The sequence below is a fragment of the Mercenaria mercenaria genome, unplaced genomic scaffold (genome assembly GCF_021730395.1).
Source record: "Mercenaria mercenaria strain notata unplaced genomic scaffold, MADL_Memer_1 contig_4717, whole genome shotgun sequence".
Lineage (NCBI taxonomy): Eukaryota > Metazoa > Mollusca > Bivalvia > Venerida > Veneridae > Mercenaria > Mercenaria mercenaria.
Genome location: NW_026462967.1, coordinates 18968 through 41845, shown reverse-complemented (window position 1 = coordinate 41845; position 22878 = coordinate 18968). Strand labels below are relative to the sequence as shown.

The 22878-nt window shown below is 34.2% G+C and overlaps 1 protein-coding gene across 1 annotated transcript in view; it reads right to left on the bottom strand.

The window, feature by feature from the left end:
• Positions 1-22878, bottom strand: part of LOC123552619 (uncharacterized) — a gene marked incomplete at its 5' end in the record, with an annotated part of 60604 nt that overhangs the window by 18958 nt on the left and 18768 nt on the right. The window contains one exon of the mRNA XM_045342361.2: positions 10415-10465. Coding sequence (XP_045198296.2) covers positions 10415-10465 — 51 coding nt within the window. The remainder of the gene's footprint in view (positions 1-10414; positions 10466-22878) is intronic.

Genomic DNA, 22878 nt, shown 5'->3' with positions numbered 1-22878 from the left:
CGATTTCGTTATTTATCCTGAATGAGTCTAATAACACCGTGTCGTAATGGTAATTAAGCTCTCCGAGTTCCATGTACGTTAACATAGGTTAAGATTATTCGGATTTTTTTTACTTTAAAAGTCAGTGTATTTTATTGACAATGCCTTTATTCTTAAATTACTTTTTGAGTATTTATTTCATGATTTCTTTTGTTTTCACCTACTGACATCAGTGTTATGAACTATCCTTTGAATGAAAGAACACTTGTCCAGTCCTGCAGTTTCCTGACAATATTTGGAAACGCTGGTGACAAGTAATTTGTCTTTAGATCCAAAACGTTTTAAAGGTTTTTAGTCACAGCGGCATTTTCTATTACGGTTTACTAGAACGGATAGAATTCTAGTATATTTCTTCCAATAAATAAGCCATAAAAACATGATAAGTGTAACAATTTTCCCGCCTGTTAGGTTTGGAGATAACTTTTAAAACAAGAGCTGTCCGTAAACAGTCAATGCTCGACTATTCGAATAGTTGTCCCAGAAGCAGGAATTTTATCCTAATAGATGCATGTTAAAATATCTAAAAAGTTTCAATCCAGTATCTGCATTTGTTTTGGAGGGAGTAGCTTGCATGCAAAACTTTAACCAGAATTTTTTAAGTTCAAAAGGGGACATTTTTGAAAACTACATGTCAGGGTTATGGGACTTGATGCTATCACCTAGTTGTATAAACCCGAAGAAACGTATGAAGTTACAGTTCAATATTTGCATTAGTTTTGGAGATCGGAACTTGCATGCAAAACTTTAACCAGGATTTTCTAAGTCCAAAAGGGGCATCATTTGGCCCAAATACATGTCAGAGTTACGGGAATTGATCATGTGAGGTTGATTATTGACCTTCAAAAATAAGTTTCAAAACTATCTGCCTATAAAGGCACTGATTCTGGTATGCAAAGTATGTGGCCTGTAGTCTGCGTATTGGTGGAAAAAGCCAATATACAAGACTGGACGATTGATAGACTTGCTTCTGTTTATCATAACAAGCTACTGTATAGCTACTGTGCAGTACACAGATTGCAACTGATATTTTTCACCTTTTTTTTCTCATCTTTATAACGAGTTTACAAAGCCTTATTAAATTAGGCCTAAACAAAGTGATAAGATACAACAATATCAGTAACATTTATATCTCATTTCTGCTCATTTCTATATAAAGAAAACGCATTCAGACACCTATTTTAATGAATAATTTATGCACAGATAAATCATGTGTATTTTGAACAATCCCAAACAAAAATGCCCAATAGACACTGTCAATAAACGCCACTAAAACCATGATCCGCAAGCGAGTTGTTAATCCAATAAACACCATCCAAGTCGTGTTCCAATTTCACATGCAAATGAGCTAATGGATCGCTAATTAACATAAATGTGTCATTTAACAACACGCTAATGGAACGCATAATAGATCGCTCAATGGAACGCATAATAGATCGTATAATGGATCGCATAATAGATCGTATAATGGATTGCTTGATGGATCGCTTAACGAAACGCATATATAATAGATTGCTTAATAGATCGTTCAATGAAATGCGTTTCATCAAACTTATACATTCCCAACTACAGGCTGCATTTAATTGAGACCATGCATTCAGTTTTGGCAAATCGTTTATGTGACTGGGTATAGTCTGGATTTGCAGAGATATGCAATAAATGTTGAAAAGACCTTTCTGTTGAAATGATTCAAATATTAATTTGTTACAGTAATGTTAACTTTATATATATGATACAAATTTAGCAATCATTCAACATTTTTATGATCATTTGGATGCAGTTTTATACAATTTATTTGATGAATCATGCAGCTAACAGATTTTCCATCTTTGTGAAATATGGATAGACAAAGAGAAACATATATTTATTAACTGTTTCCATATAAGTAAGTATATTCTGAAAAAAAGCTGCATTTCAATCAATGAAATGTAAAACACTGAAAATAACCAATTATCTTTACATATCATTAAAATTTATAATCCTCTGACATGGACTGCACGTCAAGTCTACAGGGGTTTTATGGACCCTTATTAGGCTGGATCAGACAGGATCCCGTTTATTGGGGGTTAAAATGTCTGGCATTTTTTTTGAGGGTGTGTGTGTGTGGGGGGGGCATAATTTGGCCAAAAATGCATGTCAGAGTTATGGGACTTGATGCTATCACTTAGTTATAACCCTGAGGACACGTGAAGTTTTAATTTCAATATCTGTATTAGTTTTGGAGAGTTTGTTTGTTTGTTTTGGGTTTAACGCCGTTTTTCAACAGTATTTCAGTCATGTAACGGCGGGCAGTTAACCTAACCAGTGTTCCTGGATTCTGTACCAGTACAAACAAGTAACTGCCAACTTCCCCACATGAATTATCAGAGGTGGAGGACTAATGATTTCAGACACAATGTCTTTTATCAAATAGTCACGAAGAACATACGCCCCGCCCGAGGATCGAACTCGCGACCCCGCGATCCGTAGACCAACGCTCTTACCTACTGAGCTAAGCGGGCGGGATCGTTTTGGAGAGAGTAACTTGCATGCAAAACTTTGACAGAACTTTCTATGTCCAAAAGGGAGCATAATTTGGCAAAAATACATGTCTAGAGTTATGAAACTTGCTCCAGTGAGGTTTGTACTTGACATAGAAAAAGAAAAACATAAGTTTCAAAGCTATATGCCTGTGAATGATAGCTATATGCACATGCATGCAAAACTTACCAAGGTGTGACGCCGACGCTAGGGTGAGTAAAATAGTCGAACTAAAACTATGGCAAATCATATGACTCGAATCCATAACTCCGGGATTGGCAGCTGAAAGTTTTGTCCGCACAGCTTTGTGCACATGTGACATGATGTCAATGTAGAAATGTATATCTTGTATTCGTTTTTCAATAGTTATATCGCTATTAGGTTCGGATACCGAAAATTTATTTACAGAACACAAACGGAATATTCATGAGTGCCAGGTCAGTACTTACAGACAATGTATGCACGTTATCTCTCTGTAATTGAAAAAAAAGCATACATGTGTACAAGTCATATATTTAACATTGCTACTTTTATTTGATACTTGCTTAATCCTAAAAATATTGCATTTTAGTTCAAAACTTAGTATGTTTAATTTGAATGAAAAAAAAAGAGATAAAGATGGGGACATTATAAAGCAGGCAGTGATCTAGAAGATCGGCGGCCTAGTTTTTGACCCTAAATAAAATATAAGACGACGTGAATATTTTGAAAATCATGATTTCTTATGATTTGGTCTGGTGAACTAGTTGTTTTATCTAAGTAAACCTACTTTAGAAACTGACCTTGATTTTATAAGTACAAACATTCTGTCGATGTTTCATGACGATCGAATAGAAAATGTGACCTCAAGAGGACGATAGGGTGATTGTACAAAAATCTTTGTTTTTTTTCCCTAGAAAATTCACTAGCACTGTAAACTACGATATGGCACATTATAGGACGGTGATAATATCCAAGAGTACCAAATGACTTTTGTTCACGTTCCATTAGGTTTAGGTACATGGTGGGTGATTTAGGACATTTCTTTATGTGATTTGTCAATGAATAAAACCATTGTTTGCAGTTCAGATGCAAAGGGATTGTATCACGAGGTATAGTTATACGCCTCTGAACGACACTCATTTTAATTAAGCAATGATAATTTTTCAAATGTAAGTCACTGTTAGCTCCTGCCTAAGTTTAGCTAATATTTTTTAGGCATTTTAACATGAATTGAGCATATGTGACGATCATAAAACGCATTTTGTAACATTTCAGCGTGTTTTAAAAACTGCACTTTCACCATCAATTCTCTTGAAATAAGAAGATTTTCAACAGTGAAACTTAGTCTGTTACACTGATCTGTCAAGCAATATGTAGTGTAAACACGTGGAAGAGACTACAGTGAAACTGACACTGGGAACACCAGCTTGCCGCTTCAACACCCGCTTTGCAATGTGCGTATCATAAACCGGATACAAAAATTACTACTACTATTATACCGGTTAATCACTTCCTATGATAAAAAGCCAAGTTTGGTACCCGCTTACGCTATGTGTAGTGCAAAGCAGGGATCAATTCGCAAGTAGAAAAGATTGATCGATTTATTGGAGAGGTCTATCAAGACCTCTCTTTCAAACTAATTTTACGGCGTTAGATTGTACATTCTATCGCAAATAACGGTCAGCCAGTCTAAAACGGCCAAATGCGCTTGCGCACAAGTAAGTTTTGAAATCCCCGACGAAACACTGGCAACCGAACAGAAAGAAAATGCCATTGTACATGTTATACCTTACCCCTTGGTATTTTATACGAACCATGGTCATGAAGGGGAAAATATACTAACCGTTTCAATCGTACATTTCTCAACTTAAACGCGCAGTTTGGTGAATGAGTACCAAGTATATTGAACAAGCGATAATTTATCTTCCATCGTGCACCAGTCACATTGTCTCATTATTCCATATTGCTGAGATTATCAACATATTTTATGCTTTCGTCAACGTTATAGAAAAAACCTGCGTGACCTTCCCTAATGCACATTCGGTCTAGAGGTAACGGCAGTGTGCACATGTTTGACGAAATGTAAACAAGCAAAAACACACTTTAAAAAATCACAATTTCACACTAAAACCCGAAATGATGAATGAAATTCATCTTGTATATGATCTTTAATTTCAAATTGTACATTGGTCTGCATCTGTTCTGTGTATTTTATTCATTCTGCACATTTATGCTGCATTTTCACATTTTAGCGAACACGTGTAGAAAAATGACGATTGACATGCATTTTCACAACAGCCAATCAGAATGGTTTTGTAATCTAGAACGGAACTTCACCAGGGAAGTTCAAGCAAATTTTTGTGTGACCGGTACACAATGGAAGATAAATTACCACTTGTTTGATATCCATAGTACACATTTACCGAACTGCGTGTTTAAGGTATGAAATGCGCGATTGAAACGGGTTAATATATTTCCCGTTCATGACCATGGTCATGACCATAGAATACCTAGGGGTAAGGTATAATACGTACAAAGGCATTTTCTTTCTGTTCTGGTGCCAGTGAGACGAAAATAATTGTTCGTTTAAAGTAAAGAAATATATTGTAATAAATATTCTTTTTAAGAGTCCTGTTACTATGGCGTGTAATGTGTTGCAATATTATATCTTTTTTAATTATTGTCTATCTTTATATATTCATTCAATGTCTTAAAATATTTATTGTAAAACAGAAACATTTTTAATGTTTCATATATTTTTTCTATCTTTTGATATATATTTATTGTAAAAAAAATACAAACAAAAACATGCAATGTGACAAAATATTTATTCAATGTTTGCCAATTTTTATTCAATCAAACAAAAATTTCATTCAATGCAACGACAGTAATTGTGTATAAAACGTAAATATCCAGTCTATCTGCTTAAAATATTTGTTCGAAAGAATTCTGGGTAAATTGCTATTTTGCGGACATCCCTATTCTGCGTTCATGCGGTCAAATTTTATTACCTCAATGATAAAACAATTACATGTATTTTATGCTTATCACTGCTTTTATCAGTAAAACCTCTAGATGGTATAGATCATATCATCAATAACAGAGATATACCAAACAAGAGCTTCGCCCAGCGGAGCAATATACGCCCGAAAGTGTTTTTTAGACAAGGAGGGAAGCAAAATTTAAAGAAGAAACATATCTAAAGACTTTTTGGCGGGGCATGTGAGGGACTGGGAGGGTGTGAGGGACGGGGGGGGGGGGGGGGGGGGGAAGGAAGAAGGATGTTTGTGTGTGCGTGTGCGTTTGCGTGTGTGTGTGTATGTGTGTGTGTGTGACAGGAGACAGTTTACTAAAGAGCAAGAAACTAAATAAAAGATGCAGGGTGCGGGAGTGTTTGGAGTTTGGATGTGACAGAATATTAAACGGCAAGAAGTTGGATAATAGGATGGTTGGATAGTAGATCTTAGGATGGTAGGATGGTAATGGTAGGATGGTAGGACGGCGATGGTATGATAGTAGGATAGCGATTGTAAGATAATAGAAGGGTTGGATAATAGATCGTAGGATGGTAGGATAGCAATGGTAGGATGGTAGGACGGCAATGGTATGATAGTAGGATAGCAATGGTAGGATAATAAAATGGTTGAATAGTAGATCGTAGGATGGTAGGATAACAATGGTAGAATAGTAGGATAGCCACGGTAGGATAATAAGATGGTTAAATAGCAGATCGTACGATGGTAAGATGGTAGGACGGCGATGGTTCGATAGTAGGATAGCGATGGTAGAATAATAAGATGGTTGGATAGCAGATCGTACGATGGTAGGATAACAATAGTAGAATAGAAGGATAGCGATGGTAGAATAGTAGGATAGCGATGGTAGGATAGTAGAATAGCGATGGTAGGATAATAGGATGGTTGGATAGCAGATCGTAGAATGGTAGGATAGCAATGATAGGATGGTGGGATAGTAGGATAGCGTAGGATAGCGATGGTAAGATAACAGATCCTAGGATAGTAGGATAACAATGGTAGGGTAGTAGGATAGCGATGATAGGATTATAAGATGATTGGATAGCAGAGCGTAGGATGGTAGGATAGCAATGGTAGGATGGTAGGATAACGATGGTAGGATAATAAGATGGTTGGATAGTAGATCGTAGGATTGTAGGATAACAATGGTAGGGTAGTAGGATAGCGATGATAGGATTATAAGATGATTGGATAGCAGAGCGTAGGATGGTAGGATAGCAATGGTAGGATGGTAGGATAACGATGGTAGGATAATAAGATGGTTGGATAGTAGATCGTAGGATTGTAGGATAGCAATGGTAGGATGGTAGGACGGCGATGGTATGATAGTAGGATATCGACGGTAGGATAATAAGATGGTTGGATAGTAGATCGTAGGATGGTAAGCTGGTAGGATGGTAGGACGGCGATGGTTCGATAGTAGAATAGCGATGGTAGAATAATAAGATGGTTGGATAGCAGATCGTACGATGGTAGGATAGCAATGGTAGAATGGTAGGATAACAATAGTAGAATAGTAGGATAGCGATGGTAGGATAGTAGAATAGCGATGGTAGGATATAGGATGGTTGGATAGCAGATCGTAGGTTGGTAGGATAGCAATGATAGGATGGTGGGATAGTAGGATAGCGATGGTGAGATAGCAGATCGTAGGATAGTAGGATAGCGATTGTAGGATAATAGGATAGTTGGATAGCAGATCGAAGGATGGGAGGGTAGCGATGGTAGGATAATAAGATGGTTATATAGTAGATCGTAGGATTGTAGGATAGCAATGGTAGGATGGTAGGACGGCGATGGTATGATAGTAGGATAGCGATGGTAGGATGATAAGATGGTTGGATAGCAGATCGTAGGATGATAGGATAGCGATGACAGGATGGTAGGATGACAATATATTATCCTATCATCCAACTATCGCTATCTTATCATCCTGTTATCGCTGTCCTATGCTTCAATTGCATTCCTACCATCTTACTATCCTACCATTACCGTCCTACTATCCTGTCATCCTACCACCGCGCTTTGACGGGCGGTGGTAGGATATGAACAAAACTGTATTCCGTAAATATCCGACCACTGGTTTGAAACAAAGGTTTGTTTTTCTGTATTTGATAGTTTTATGGTTTTGAAAACTAAATTCTAACAATATTCATAAAAAATCATTACAGAAGTTATAAACCTTTACGCCATTCCACTAACAACGCATCACTTGTAATCATATTTATGATAATCATTTGTTGACAGTTTAGTTTTGACCGATTCCTCGATATTTTGATATAAAGCCAATATCACTGGCCCCTTGTACACTGGTAAGAAAAGGACGTTAGTGCGAAAATACGAGATAACAAACGCGGTAACACGATTTTACTAATATCGCAATTTTGCATCGTGTTTTTGCATATTATTGATACACCATTGCAGTTGTCAAAAGCGATGAGAATGTCATCAATTTGTTTGTGCTTAGTACAAGACGTATTTACCAAAATAATAGAGAGTTTGAGATGTCAAACTTCGCCTTCCCCTTCAACGTCTCTCATATACATTTTGGGTAAAGCGTCACCGATATGCGTGTATTTTATTTATATCACACGTTGCTACTAAAGTTTTCCATGTAATATCACGTAAGCCTAAGACTTCTCTTTATTACTATGCGAAATAAAAAGCTTAGTTTCAGGATTTCTGCTTATTAAGTTATTTGATTATCCATATACATAATTAGACTAAATTTGATGCGAAACACTATCAATAGATATAAGAATAATGAAGTTTTGTATGGCTAATGATTTTAACTAAATACATTGAATTGAACCTGGAAGTATGAAGTTATCAACTGATTTTGAGAAACTTTGAGATTTTGTTCAAACTTTAACTTCTACGGCATATTTGTGTCCCCAGGCGGTATCGATTTTACCAGATGGGCCTTTTTGTCGTATGAAGTGAAGTTTTGAACGTCCGAAGATGTGATTATCACGAAAGTCGAAACTTCATTCTTTTTACATCTACTCTGTCCACATACTCGGCATCAAGGACTGAAATCTGGATGGAGGCACATGGCATGACAGTCATTTTACTTGAAAAATAAATAATTACGCGCGATTATCATTTGGTGGAACATTTTATTTTCACATCCAAATAAAATCAATCTGTTTCTGTCGGACACTTGATACGACAATTGCGTTTTAATTATAAACATAAAATGGTACTAGGAAGACGGAAAATTCTTCTGAAGTATCAGACAACTTCAGATCTATGATATCATGATGAGAGACGTTTCCTGTTAGCCGTATGGGATAACTCCATTCTTTAAATGCACGGAACCAGAGCCTGGCAGAGGGACATTGTGGGTTAATTCCCCCTTTGATTCTTACATTTTACAAAGAAAGTCGGTCTTGAAACTCGGTATGACCCCACGCCACCCCCTCCCCCCCCCCCATGAAATGGGTGACCCCCTCTTTAATGTTGGTGTCCCTCTAACCAAAATTCCTGGATCCGCAGATGCTTTACTTATAAAATAGTATATTAAAATCATATTGTGCTGTCTGAGAGTTTGGCATTATACAGAGTCATACAGAATGTCATTATCACGTTGATATGAACATTATAGGTTATTAACTTTGTATTTGGATATATGCACGAGTTCTGCAGCGGTAATATTGCGCGACTTTAGGAGCGCAATATTGTCCGCGAAAGAACGAGTGCACATATCCACATACAAAGTTGATAACCTTTATATTACATATCCACTATCAAATGATTAATTTATATCTAAAGTATAGTTCTGTCACGAAAGACAGGAAAAAATACGGAAAAAAATTCTCCGAAAACGCAATAAACAAATCAAATTGATGTGCATTAGTATTTTCCGCGAAAATGACGTCAACTTGTTGTCGCAACGTGCGCATGGACGTCACGCGATTCTTTCCATTACAACGTTAAGAAAACATTCCACATCCTATATAAGTCCAACCCATGACGTAATTATAACTTTCATTTCATTTCAGTTTGATAAACTACGACATGCCAGTATCTAATAGGTCAGATTAATCAAAGCGTAAAAGTAAACAAAATGTTGCATAAATTACAAATTAAACAAACACACAATAGCAACAAAAATCTACAGAAACGAATCCGCAATGGACGGACCGTCAGGGGAGGTAACTAGAGTCACGGATTGGGACTAGTCCGATATGAAAGCGTTCAACGTCATGTTATGGAAAAATATTGCACGATCGCGGTCCATTGAAACCCAATGGAAAATAATTTTTGGTAATATGTAATAATCATTTTGATTTCCTCTCATATATGATTTACAACCGTGCATTGTATACTGACTATACTGACGTAATTTTATATAAAATCTAAATGTTTGGAGCTCAGCTGCAAGACTAACGAGTTTTTACATTGTTCTTTGTTTTATCGTTTTATTTTATTTTATTTTATTTTTTTTGGTAATCGCTCTAAAATCCATGCTGTGATTATATTAATTGAAATGTTTTTTTTTATTTAATTTTCATTTTTTCATTTTTAAAATCTCTTGTAAAATTCCTGCCCTTTCGGACAACTGGTATCAAAATGCACGAAAAAAAACGATCATAATTACGGATAAATTGAATGGGCGGATTAAAAGAAGTAAGGTTCATTCTAATGTTTGAAATCTCAAGGAATTTTAATCGAACTTCAACTTCATACGTTAACTTCGCAAGAGACGTTGAAGGAGAAGGCGACGGTTGAAATCTCAAACTCTCTAATTTCAATGAACTGACGGGCAAGTAACTTGTAAAAAAATCTATCGACATCATTACTCTTTTAATTTGTTTCCGTAAACCACTAAATCTTACCTCTTTGCTTTTTTCGGTGTTGCGCCAGCAAATATCTTTCTTCTTCTGTTTCTGAAAACACCAATGCAAAAATATAAGCTGTTTGTATATTTCTGTATTTAGTTACAAAGAAAATCCACGAGTATGCTACTATACCGCTTATATAAACTGAAATAGATGCAAACTAAGCACTCTCTGACTTGATCCACTTTTCCCGTAACAAGTTTCTTGAAATATAAAGCAATACCATTTACATTATACCTCATTATAAAGAACTCAAAAGGGCGGTAAAGGAAACTTTTTACATTTTCAAAATATATTGATTAGTTTTAAATTTATCGCTAAAATTTCATTCATTTTTGTCAACCAAATTACTTGATACGTAAAGAAATCTTCATCTCCTTACAATAAAACAGAAATATTTTATATTAAAAACATAACTATCTGACACCTTGCTGATATACAATGTAAGTGTATGCTCTTACATTCTGGCTAAAGAACAAATAATAAGTTTTCATCTGATTATTTCCAAAGCAAGCCATAGCCGATTCTCAGTGCATTGAATTCTTAAACGAAGTATAAATGTGGGTCCTCCACCTAGATATTTTTAAAACACCCCGCGTGTTTTAGGAGTCTAAGATAAATATCTCCGTAAATTTCACATATTTGTGACGTATTCGTACAATTTTATATGCCTCAAATGTGTGAACTATTCGTTTCTGTGATATTTACGATTCAACGGAGCACTTCATTCCACTGACTTGGTATTACCTTTATCGTTGACATATCAGGACACAAAAACACAACACTTATATACAAGCATTTAACAGTATAAATGGGACCCCATGGGTGCATGCGGCCGATAGATATCAGTATTAGAAATTCTCTTCAATTCTATTCTGTTTTGTTCTGTTCTTTCAGGATCAGTTATGTTCTGTTATTTTCTGTTTTGTTATGATGTGCGGTGTTGCGTGTAAAGGATGATGCTATGTTTCTCACCGCTCTGCATGTACATGTGAGGTTTTCGTCTAAACAATCTTATTGCATTTATTTTCTTTCTGTTCTGGTAAGTGAAATGTACGTTTTTGATTTAATAGGGGTACAGATGCGAAACATTTCACATATTTGTGACATATGCATACGTTTTTTTGTGAAATATTTGCACGAATTCGCACGAATTCCTCACATGTGTGAAGAATCTGTTTGTTCAACACAGTTATAATACAAGATGAAAAGTGGACAATTTAGTTAATTGTATTAATGTTCATCTGCATACTGCTACATTCGTTTAATAAAATGTTAGGACATGAAACGCATTGTTCTGGTCTAATATATTTCACTGTCAGTTTATAATGAGATACTTAATTGTTATTCAATAGAACTAAAACTAATTTCACGTGTAGTTACCATACTTTACAAATCGTAGGACAATAAACATACTTGGGTCTTGTTCTTACAAAATATTTAGATTACAACAAAACAGCAAACTGTTTAGCTGAAAGTGCGAGTAGGGCATTAGGGTTACTTATTGCTAAATAAGAATCTATGGGTACCCTGCCATTTAATGCTTTCTTTTGTGATATTATATAATTCAACAATATGACCAGTTATGGCAGATGGAGCTTCAATATGGGCCAAAAATCGTATTAATGTATAAATGCCGTATAAAAAAGAGCTATGCGATTTTATCTTGGGATCGTAAAGTATACATCAAATTCGGAAGTGTATTGGGATTTAGCTTGACAACAATTTAGATCTGTTAATCAACAAAGGCATATATTTATTCAAGTGGAAACTAATAAGAGTAAATTATAAAGTTTTCAATACAATCATGTTAACAAGAGGGTCATCATGACCCTAGCTCTCTTACCTGAGTAATACGAGCTATATGTAAATGTCAAACTGATGCTGAAATATTAAGAAAGTAGGCCAGTAGGTCAGACTCATGGTCACTGAAAGTCAGTTTTAAGATCAGTGTTCAAAACTGTACATGTCACCCAAATGTCAGGGCTGTATCTTAAAAAAACAAGAACGTAGGTCGGGGCGGGGCCTCTTTTCACCCCAAGGAGCATAATTCGAACAATCTTGTTAGAAATAAACTAGACAATGATAATACCAAATATCAAAGATCTAGGCCTTGAATTTTCAGACAAGAAGATTTTTTTCTATATAAGTCTATGTAAAACTATAGATCCCCAGGGAAGGGCTTTTTTTCACCTTAGGTTAATAATTTGAACAATCTTGGTAGAGGACCATAAGGCAATGCTACAAAAAACCATCAAAGGCCTAGGTGTTGTGGTTTCAGACGAGAAGATTTTTAAAGTGTTTTCAAATAAAAGTCTACGTAAACCATGTGACCAGGGCCTGGGCGGGGCAATATTTGACCCTAGGGGGATATATTGAACAAACTTGGTAAAAGACCAATAAATGATGCTACATACCAAATATCAAAGCCCTAGACCCTGCGGTTTTGGACAAGAAGATTTTCAAAATGTTTTCCTATATAAGTCTATATTAACGTATGAGCCCTAGGGCGCGGCCATATTTGACCCTAGGTGGATACTTTGAACAATCTTGGTAGAGGACTATTTAATGATGCTACAAACCAAATATCATAACCCTAGGCCCTGTGGTTTCGGACAAGAAGATTTTCAAATATTTCCCCTTTATAAGTCTATACAAATAATGTGACCTCCGGGGCGGGCCATATTTAACCCTAGGGGCTAATTTGAACAATCTTACTAGAGGACCACTAGATGATGTTACATACAAAATATCAAAGCCCTAAGCGCTGTGGTTTTGGACAAGAAGGTTTTCAAAATTTTTCCTGTATAAGTCTATGTAAACCATATGACCCCCAGGGCGGGGCCATATTTTAACCTAGGGTCATAATTTGAACTCACTTGGTAGAAGACCATAAGATGATTTATACGGTCTAAACAATGATGACCCAAAGCTTTTTGAAAAAAGTGAGTCCAAAATTCTAACAAGAGCTGTCCGTAAGACAGCCAAGCTCGACTATTCGAAATATTGTCCCAGAAGCAGGAAAATATTACCCAAAATGTTAAATATCAAAAGAGTTTTAAGTTCAAAAGGGGACATAATTTGACCAAAATGCATATCAGAGTTATGGGACTTGCTGCTATCAACTAGTTTTATAACCCCGAAGACACATGTGAAGTTTCAATTCAATATCTGCATTAGTTTTGGAGATAGCAACTGGCATGTAAAACTTCAACCAGAATTTTTCTAAGTCCAAAAGGGGGCATAATTTGACCAAAATGAAGGTCAGAGTTATGTTGCTTGCTGCTATCAACTAGTTTTATAACCCCGAAGACACATGTGAAGTTTCAATTCAATATCTGCATTAGTTTTGGAGATAGTAACTTGCATGTAAAACCTTAACCAGAATTTTCTAAGTCCAAAAGGGGGCATAATTTACCCAAAATACATGTCAGAGTTATGGGACTTGACCCAGTGAGGTTGTTTATTGACCTAGAAAAAGAAAAAATAAGTTACAAATCTATATGCCTTTATGTAATAACTGTATGTACTTGCACGCAAAACTTCAACCAGGATTCTCTAAGTCCAAAAGGGGGCATAATTTACCCAAAATACATGTCAGAGTTATGGGACTTGACCCAGTGAGGTTGGTTATTGACCCAGAAAAAGAAAAAATAAGTTACAAATCTATATGCCTTTTAGTAATAGCTGTATGTACTTGCACGCAAAACTTTAACCAGAATTTTCTAAGTCCAAAAGGGGGCATATTTTGGCCAAAATGAAGGCCAGAGTTCTGGTACGTGCTGCTATCAACTAGTTTTATATCCCCAAAGACACATGTGAAGTTTCAATTCAATATCTGCATTAGTTTTGGAGATAGTAACTTGCATGTAAAACCTTAACCAGAATTTTCTCAGTCAAAAAGGGGGCACAATTTACCCAAAATACATGTCAGAGTTATGGGACTTGACCCAGTGAGGTTGGTTATTGACCCAGAAAAAGAAAAAATAAGTTACAAATCTATATGCCTTTTAGTAATAGCTGTATGTACTTGCACGCAAAACTTTAACCAGAATTTTCTAAGTCCAAAAGGGGGCATATTTTGGCCAAAATGAAGGCCAGAGTTCTGGTACTTGCTGCTATCAACTAGTTTTATAACCCCAAAGACACATGTGAAGTTTCAATTCAATATCTGCATTAGTTTTGGAGATAGTAACTTGCATGTAAAACCTTAACCAGAATTTTCTAAGTCAAAAAGGGGGCATAATTTACCCAAAATACATGTCAGAGTTATGGGACTTGACCCAGTGAGGTTGGTTATTGACCCAGAAAAAGAAAAAATAAGTTACAAATCTATATGCCTTTAAGTAATAACTGTATGTACTTGCACGCAAAACTTCAACCAGGATTCTCTAAGTCCAAAAGGGGGCATAATTTACCCAAAATACATGTCAGAGTTATGGAACTTGACCCAGTGAGGTTGGTTATTGACCCAGAAAAAGAAAAAATAAGTTACAAATCTATATGCCTTTTAGTAATAGCTGTATGTACTTGCACGCAAAACTTTAACCAGAATTTTCTAAGTCCAAAAGGGGGCATATATTTTGGCCAAAATGAAGGCCAGAGTTCTGGTACTTGCTGCTATCAACTAGTTTTATAACCCCAAAGACACATGTGAAGTTTCAATTCAATGTTTGCATTAGTTTTGGAGATAGTAACTTGCATGTAAAACCTTAACCAGAATTTTCTAAGTCCAAAAGGGGGCATAATTTATCCAAAATACATGTCAGAGTTATGGGACTTGACCCAGTCAGGTTGGTTATTGACCTAGAAAAAGAAAAAATAAGTTACAAATCTATATGCCTTTTAGTAATAGCTGTATGTACTTGCACGCAAAACTTTAACCAGAATTTTCTAAGTCCAAAAGGGGGCATAATTTGACCAAAATGAAGGTCAGAGTTATGTTGCTTGCTGCTATCAACTAGTTTTATAACCCCGAAGACACATGTGAAGTTTCAATTCAATATCTGCATTAGTTTTGGAAATAGTAACTTGCATGTAAAACTTCAACCAAAATTTTCTAAGTGCAAAAGGGGGCATAATTTGCTCAAAATACATGTCAGAGTTATGGAACTTGACCCAGTGAGGTTGGTAATTGACCTAGAAAAAGAATAAATAAGTTTCAAAGCTATATGCCTTTAAATGATAGCTGTATGTACTTTCATGCAAAAACTTAACCAAGGTGTGACGCCGACGCCGACGCCGACGCCAGGGTGAGTAGAATAGCAAGACTGTTCTTTGAATAGTCGAGCTAAAAATGGATGACATCAATTTACTAATCGGAGAAGACTTCAACACAGTTATCGATATTAATAAAGATAAAAAGAATGGACAACTTGAAACACATAAAAATGCAGAAAAACGTACATGAATTAATTGATGTATATAATCTGATTGATAGTTGGAGATTTTTTAATCCACATAAAACACAATTCACATGCCACTCAAATACAAAACCATGTATATTTAGCAGATTAGACTACTTTCTCATCTCTGATAACCTTGTTAACCTAATTAACAACTGTAATATCAAACTGGGTTATAAATCAGATGATTCATTGGTCGAAATCAGTATAAATTTCTTAGAAAATAAAAGAGGACCAGGATGTTTTAAAATAAATAATAGTTTACTCCTTGATAGTGAAATCAAAATAAGATAAAGAAAAATATATGTCTCTTGACTGAAAATAATAAAGATGCTAATCCAAATACATGATGGGAACTTATAAAAAGGGAAATAAGAAATCAGACAATAAAATATGCAACCAATCAAAAACTTAAAGATAAAGAAAATGAGACAGTTTTAGTCAAAGAAATAGATACTCTAGAAACCAAACTGCATAGTGGCAGATCAAATAGCGATGAAATATCCACAGAAATTAAAAGAAAAAAAAACAAGAACTTGAAAATATATATGATAAAAGAATAAACGGAGCAATATTAAGAAGTAAAGCTATATATTGAATTAATCGAAAAAAAAAAGTAAATATTTTGCAAGTCTGGGAAAGAAAAATGCAGAGAGAAAAACAATTTTAAGCTAAAAATAAAAGCAAATGAAATAACAGACTCAAAAAGGATATTACAAGGGGAAGAATTTTTTTTATATAAATTCTTATATAAGAAGAAGTATAATTTCTATGATAGCTCAGTCTTCTTCAAACCAACGATTAATAAATTAGGTGACAAGGATAAAACAGCGTGTGAAGGTATCCTGACAGAGGAAGAATGTTACAATACATTAAGTGAAATGAAAAATAAAAAAAGTCAAGGATCTGATGGTATTACTAGCGAATTCTACAAAACTTTCTGGAATGAACTTAAAAAATACTACATCAGTTCAATACACTACTCTTACCAAACGGGAAATTTAACAGTATTACAGAAACAAGAGATAACCTCACTGTCACCAAAAACAGGAAAAGATTTATTAAACTTATCAAACTGGCGACCAATGAGTTTGCTAAATGTGGATTACAAAATTGCAACAAAAGCAATTTCAATCAGATTAAGGATATCTACCCGTAATAAGCCTCATTTTCAACAAAAACGTACATACAACTTGATAATGTAAGCTTTGAAAAAGTCAAACGATAGAAAAAAGTACATATTGACAAGTTATATAGTGACAGAAGTTCTCAAAAATTTCCTTTACATTACCTCTTCTGAAAATTTTGGTTTTTCATGAGTTATCACCCCTGAAAACTAGAAAAAAATAATTTTCTCCTTTTCCCTACAGGGAATTTTAGATTTCTTTTTGATATTTGTATCAGAATCATAAAATGCAGCTTTCTTCCGCAAAATTTTCTCGAAACTCAAGCTCAGATTCTCATAATCAAAGAAATTATATATTTCCCATAGGCATCAATGCAGTCTGACTAAAGTACTTGATCTTCTAAACGAAGATCTGAGAATGACCCATTCACATTCGTCTTCTGTATATTTTGGATTTCCAATACTGCTATTTTTATTTTCGCAAATCTATTTTTATTTGAATCAATCAGACAACTTGTTCGAATGTCAAAGAGTAAGAAAAATTTGCTGTCAATCGAGGACTCGAACCCGGGACCTCTCGCTTACAGAGCAAGTGCCCTACCGACTGAGCTAACCGGCTGTCTGACATCGTACGACATAAAAATTGTAGATATCAAAAACCAAGGCTTTTTAAAGCTTGCAGAATGTTATAAGTTAGCTTTTGATTGGCTAGCGGAAGGGTCGTCAGAACGAGGCTATCAATAGCTCGTTGTCAGATCCTAAGCGTAGCGAAAAGGAGATGTACTTTAGTCAGATTGGGCATCAATGTTAATTTCAATACCGATTATCTCCCCCAAAAATGATAAAATTCAAAAAATCTCTCCGTAAAACGTTTTAAATTTTGAAAGTGACCAAATTTCATTTAAACATTACCATCCAGTTACAAGATATGAACTATGGCTATTACACCATGTTATCCTTAAAAAACGTTATTCAAACAATAATAGAAAGTACACAAACAGGTTTTATCAAAGGAAGGTAAATAGGGGAAAATGTGAGATTAATATTTGAAATGATTGAATGTTTGAACAAAAAGAAATTACCAGGGCTTCTCCTACTTGCTGACTTTGAAAAGGCCTTTGACAGTCTAGATCATAACTTTATGTTTAAAAGTCTGAAGCACTTGAACTTTGGTGAAAGCTTCATAAAATGGGTAAAACTTTTTATAATGATGTTTTAAGTGTAGTGATTAATAACGACTACATGTCAAAGTCTTTTCAAACCGAAAGATGTGTAAGACAAGGATGTCCACTGTCATCTCTGCTATTTATAACTTGTATGGAAATATTAAGCAATTATATTGCGAAAGACAAATTAATAAAAGGTATAGAAATAAATGGGCAAGAGATTAAACAGTCACTCTTTGCAACCTTCGTTAATAGTGGAACAGAAAATTCCTTTAAACGACTAACTGATGTTATAACAGATTTTGGAAATTTAAATACTGATAAATCTACTATTTTAAAAGTTGGATGATTAAAAACATAAATATTAAAACTAAACATAGAAATAGATTTATTTGGACATCGGATTCAGCAAAAACGCTAGGAATGATCTTTTCGAATGACTATGAACAAAACCTTGATAATAATCTGGAACCTAAGATAATTAGTTTTAAAAACTGTCTTAAACAATGGCAACATAGAATATTGACACTCATCGGCAAAATAACAGTTATAAAGACTTTTGCTCTGCCGAAATTAATATACCCGCTTACAGTGCTACCTACACCCTAAGATAGCAAAATTAATGAAATAATAAAAGCAATGTTTCAATTTATATGGAATGATAAACCAGAAAAAATTCAAGAGAGATACACTAACACTCAATTATGATGAAAGAGGTTTAAAAATGACGGATTTCAAGTATTTTCTGAATGCATTGAAAGCATGTTGGGTTAAACGTATAAATGATGAAAACAACAAAGGAGCATGGAAATTGTTTTATGAAATAGAAAAAAGTAGAAACTTCACAGGTCGCTCAACACGACAAATAACATGTAAACTGGGAGGATTTTTAATATTTGAAAGTAATCTGAACAAAAATTACATTGGAATGATATGCAAAGAAAATAGCTGGTTAAATGTATACCACAAAACATAAAGGTAAAGATGAAAGAGAGTGACATAGTATATGATAGAAATGAATCTTTACTTACAGCACTGTCTAAAACAAAATCACCAAATACGTTTTTGTATAAAATGCAAATGAAAAAAAAAAAGAAAAAAAAATTAAAACATGAAGCCAAATGGGAAGATGTTCTAGAAAAAGAAGAAATAAAATGGAAAAATATATACCGACAAGTATTCAAATCAACCATAGACTCAAAACTGAGAAGTTTTAAATACAAATATATTCACCGTCTTATTTCCACTAATAAGTATCTATTAAAGGTAAAATTAACCAATTCAAGTCTATGCGATTTTTGTAACATGTATGTAGAAAGTCAAGGCACTTATTTTGGGAATGCCAATATGGTCAACATATGTGGAATAGATTAACTGATTTCCTAAGTGCCTTAAACATCTCAGCATAATTTAATCTAGAAATAATCAGCTTTGGTCATTTAGTAAGCGGACAAAATATAAATGTAATAAACTTTCTGATCTTTTTAACGAAGTCCTATATTTTTCAGGTGAAAAATACAAAACATTTACCTGTCTTTGACAATTTTATTTTATATTTGAAACTACGAATTAAAATAGAACAGGAAATAACCACAATACATAACAAAATAGAAGAACACAGGCAAAAATGGTCAGTTTTTTTTATAGTATTGGAGAAATAATTTGAGCTGTCTTAATAACATTTTGTATGAGCTAAAAATGCATTTTCCATCAATAACAGTATATATATTCTTCATTTTCTTTATGTTTTCATTCTTTTCTTTTCTCTCCTTTATTTTTTTTGGGTTTTTTGTCACATTTTTCCAATAATATAGACATAAATAATAAAAATAAAATGAACATAGAAGATTAATTAAGAAAGTACTTTGTTTATCAATATTGAAAAAAAGAACAACTGTCACTGATGTATTATGTTTTAAATGTGCTGTATTTATTGGAAATAAAAAATAAAATATATTACAAAAAAGATGATGCCATATACCAAATATCAAAGCCATAGCTACTGTTGTTTTGGATTTTTTAAAGTTTCTCCTTTCGGTTGCCATAGCAACCAGAGTTTTGCATGGATTTCAATTCTTTTGGCAATTTTGATAGGGGGCATCATGAAGTTTAGTGTAAATCTGCCAAGTGGTTTTGAAGAAGAAGACTTTTGAAATTTACAATATAGCCATATAGGGTAGATAAGCCCCGCCCCCTGGTCGCCATGTTTTTCACCGAAACAGAATGGTTTAGACAATTTTGGTAGAGGGTTACCTAGAGATCACTTCTACAAAATATTTTGAAATCCGGCTAACAAATTCTGACAAGAAGCTTTTCAAAGTCTTTCCTTTCGGTTCTTATCAGTCAAGACACTGGCAAGGGCAGAAGAAGGGGAAATCAACTAAGGACTTATAAATTATAAATTACTATAATAGGACTTTGTAACTGAAGATTATATTATGTGAATTTAGTTTAGAGAAGTTAGATTATTTAGATTTAAGATTTAGATTTAGGTTTCAAGACAGTGTGCCAATATGTCATCTAAAAATAATGTAATAAAGTTGTAGAAGTAGCTATGTCACTTTCATAAAGCTGAATGGAAAACTCTTAATAATCGAGACACTGACACGTGTAGAAGAGGGAGCAATCAACTAAGGACTTTTAAATTACTAAAAGACGACTTTGTAACTGAAGATTATGTGAATTTACATAAGCTTTTAGAGCATAAAGTCTCTTTTACTGCACTTAGATGTAGTATAGCGACAAGTAGTTTAGGAAGGTATGTAAACCTCCCTATTGAAGACAGAATATGTCCTGTTTGCAGAAATTGAAAAACATGTACTATTTGTACTATTTCAGAGTCGTTCATATGATGAATTTAAGCAACCAATCTTAACCAAAAACATCAGATATGAACACAAATTTTGTTACTTTATCAGAAGATGAAAAACTGGATTTTTATACTCTCCAACAAAGATGGCGTAAACCTCATACAGTATTCTTCAACTTAGATTTAACATTTTGTATAATTAGGTTTAATATGCTTTATCATTATAAATAATGTCTTAATATAACATTTTATTGGACTCTGTAGTATGATTTGAGTATTTTTATCCACTAGGGGAAGCAGTAGCTAATTAGTTCTTCTTTGATCAGATCCAGGGTGATGTTTTTAAACCATTCCTAATTTTGCACAATAGTGCCCTCATTACTTTTCAAATTCTTAATACCTTATTTTGGTTTTAAGACTTTTTAAACCTTTAATTATCGGCTGCCCCTCAGTTAAATTATACATAAATTTAAGTCGATGTAAAAAGACATGTATGTGTAAAAATTAATCTCCTGTAATTCAAAATTGAATGGCATTGTACTTTCGATGAGACGTAAATAGATAAAGAATATAATATTATTACATAGTCGTTTCTATTCCCCGTTCAGTTACACTGGTACGTAATTCAGTGTGTGTTGTTGCACTATTTTTTCTATTTAGTTCAGTATTGTCGATTCTATTCAGGTATTGGAAATATTTATGATATTTACATAATATTTATACGTGTAGATGCGTATGTAATAAAAAAGGTTATTATCTTTGCATCGGGAAATATGCACTCGTTCTTCAGCGGAAGAATATTGCGCTCCTAAAGTCGCGCAATATTTCCGCTGAAGAACTCGTGCATATTTCCCGATACAAAGCTAATAACCTATAAATATTATGATTTTCATATTTTTTATGCATCTCGTGTATAATTTTACCATCATTGAAATACAAACGAATGCAGTTATTCTATGGCGCGTCATTAAACCCATAAATATTGTCCGTAAGTATTGGCCTGGCAATCATTAATCTTCGCCAATATTTTCGGGCGTTTTCGTTAATTTACGCAATAGTAGTGTCCTGAAAGTATCTACATTACTAAAGTAACATGTAGAGTTAATTGATGACATGGTGGCGTAGAGGTAAGGTGTCTGACTTCCACGCACGTTACCAGGGGTTCGAAATCACTTATACATGTACTCAGTTCAAAAGGAAAGTGTGCACTTTTTAAGTTTAAATATTTCAAAAAATTCCCCGACGTTTTTGTTTCATTTTTTCATACACTAACTCTCAGGTATAACTCAAAATCTAAAATGCACACCAATTTGTTTACGAACTGATTTAAATTTTGCTACCAAACATTATAAGTTTTCATGAAAATAACCGAGAAAAAATAACAGAAAACTAAGTGCATACTTTCTTTTGGAACTGAGTGTACTGAATATATTTTTCCGATTTAATGTATTGTAATGTTATCGTTTACATTATTTTATGTATCATATTTCATGAATTTTAATTGTTTTCTCTTGTAGTATCTTCATCTGGAACGCTGGTGACATATACTACTCCAGCACGATAATACGACAGCATGTTTGATTTTCATGGTTCTCATGCACCGTTGAACTCAAAAAGAGTATTAATGATAGACGTTAAGTGCATACTGTAATGTTATACAAAAATATCTTCTGTATTGTAACGTTTTAATGAAGAAAAATCATAATTATCAAATATGTTATCGTTTGAGTTATCGTGCTGGATTTATACAACTATTGTATACGAAATAAAGACGAGTAGAATTGGCTATTTTCGGATTATTGCGGTCTAACTTTACTTGGATAGATACTATCAACACTAAGTGACTTACTTACTACTATTATATTCAACAGGAATAAAAATAAAACGTCCAAGATGGCCCTAGGTCGCTCACCAGAGTAACACACCATAACAGTGTAACCTTGTTTGACCTAGTG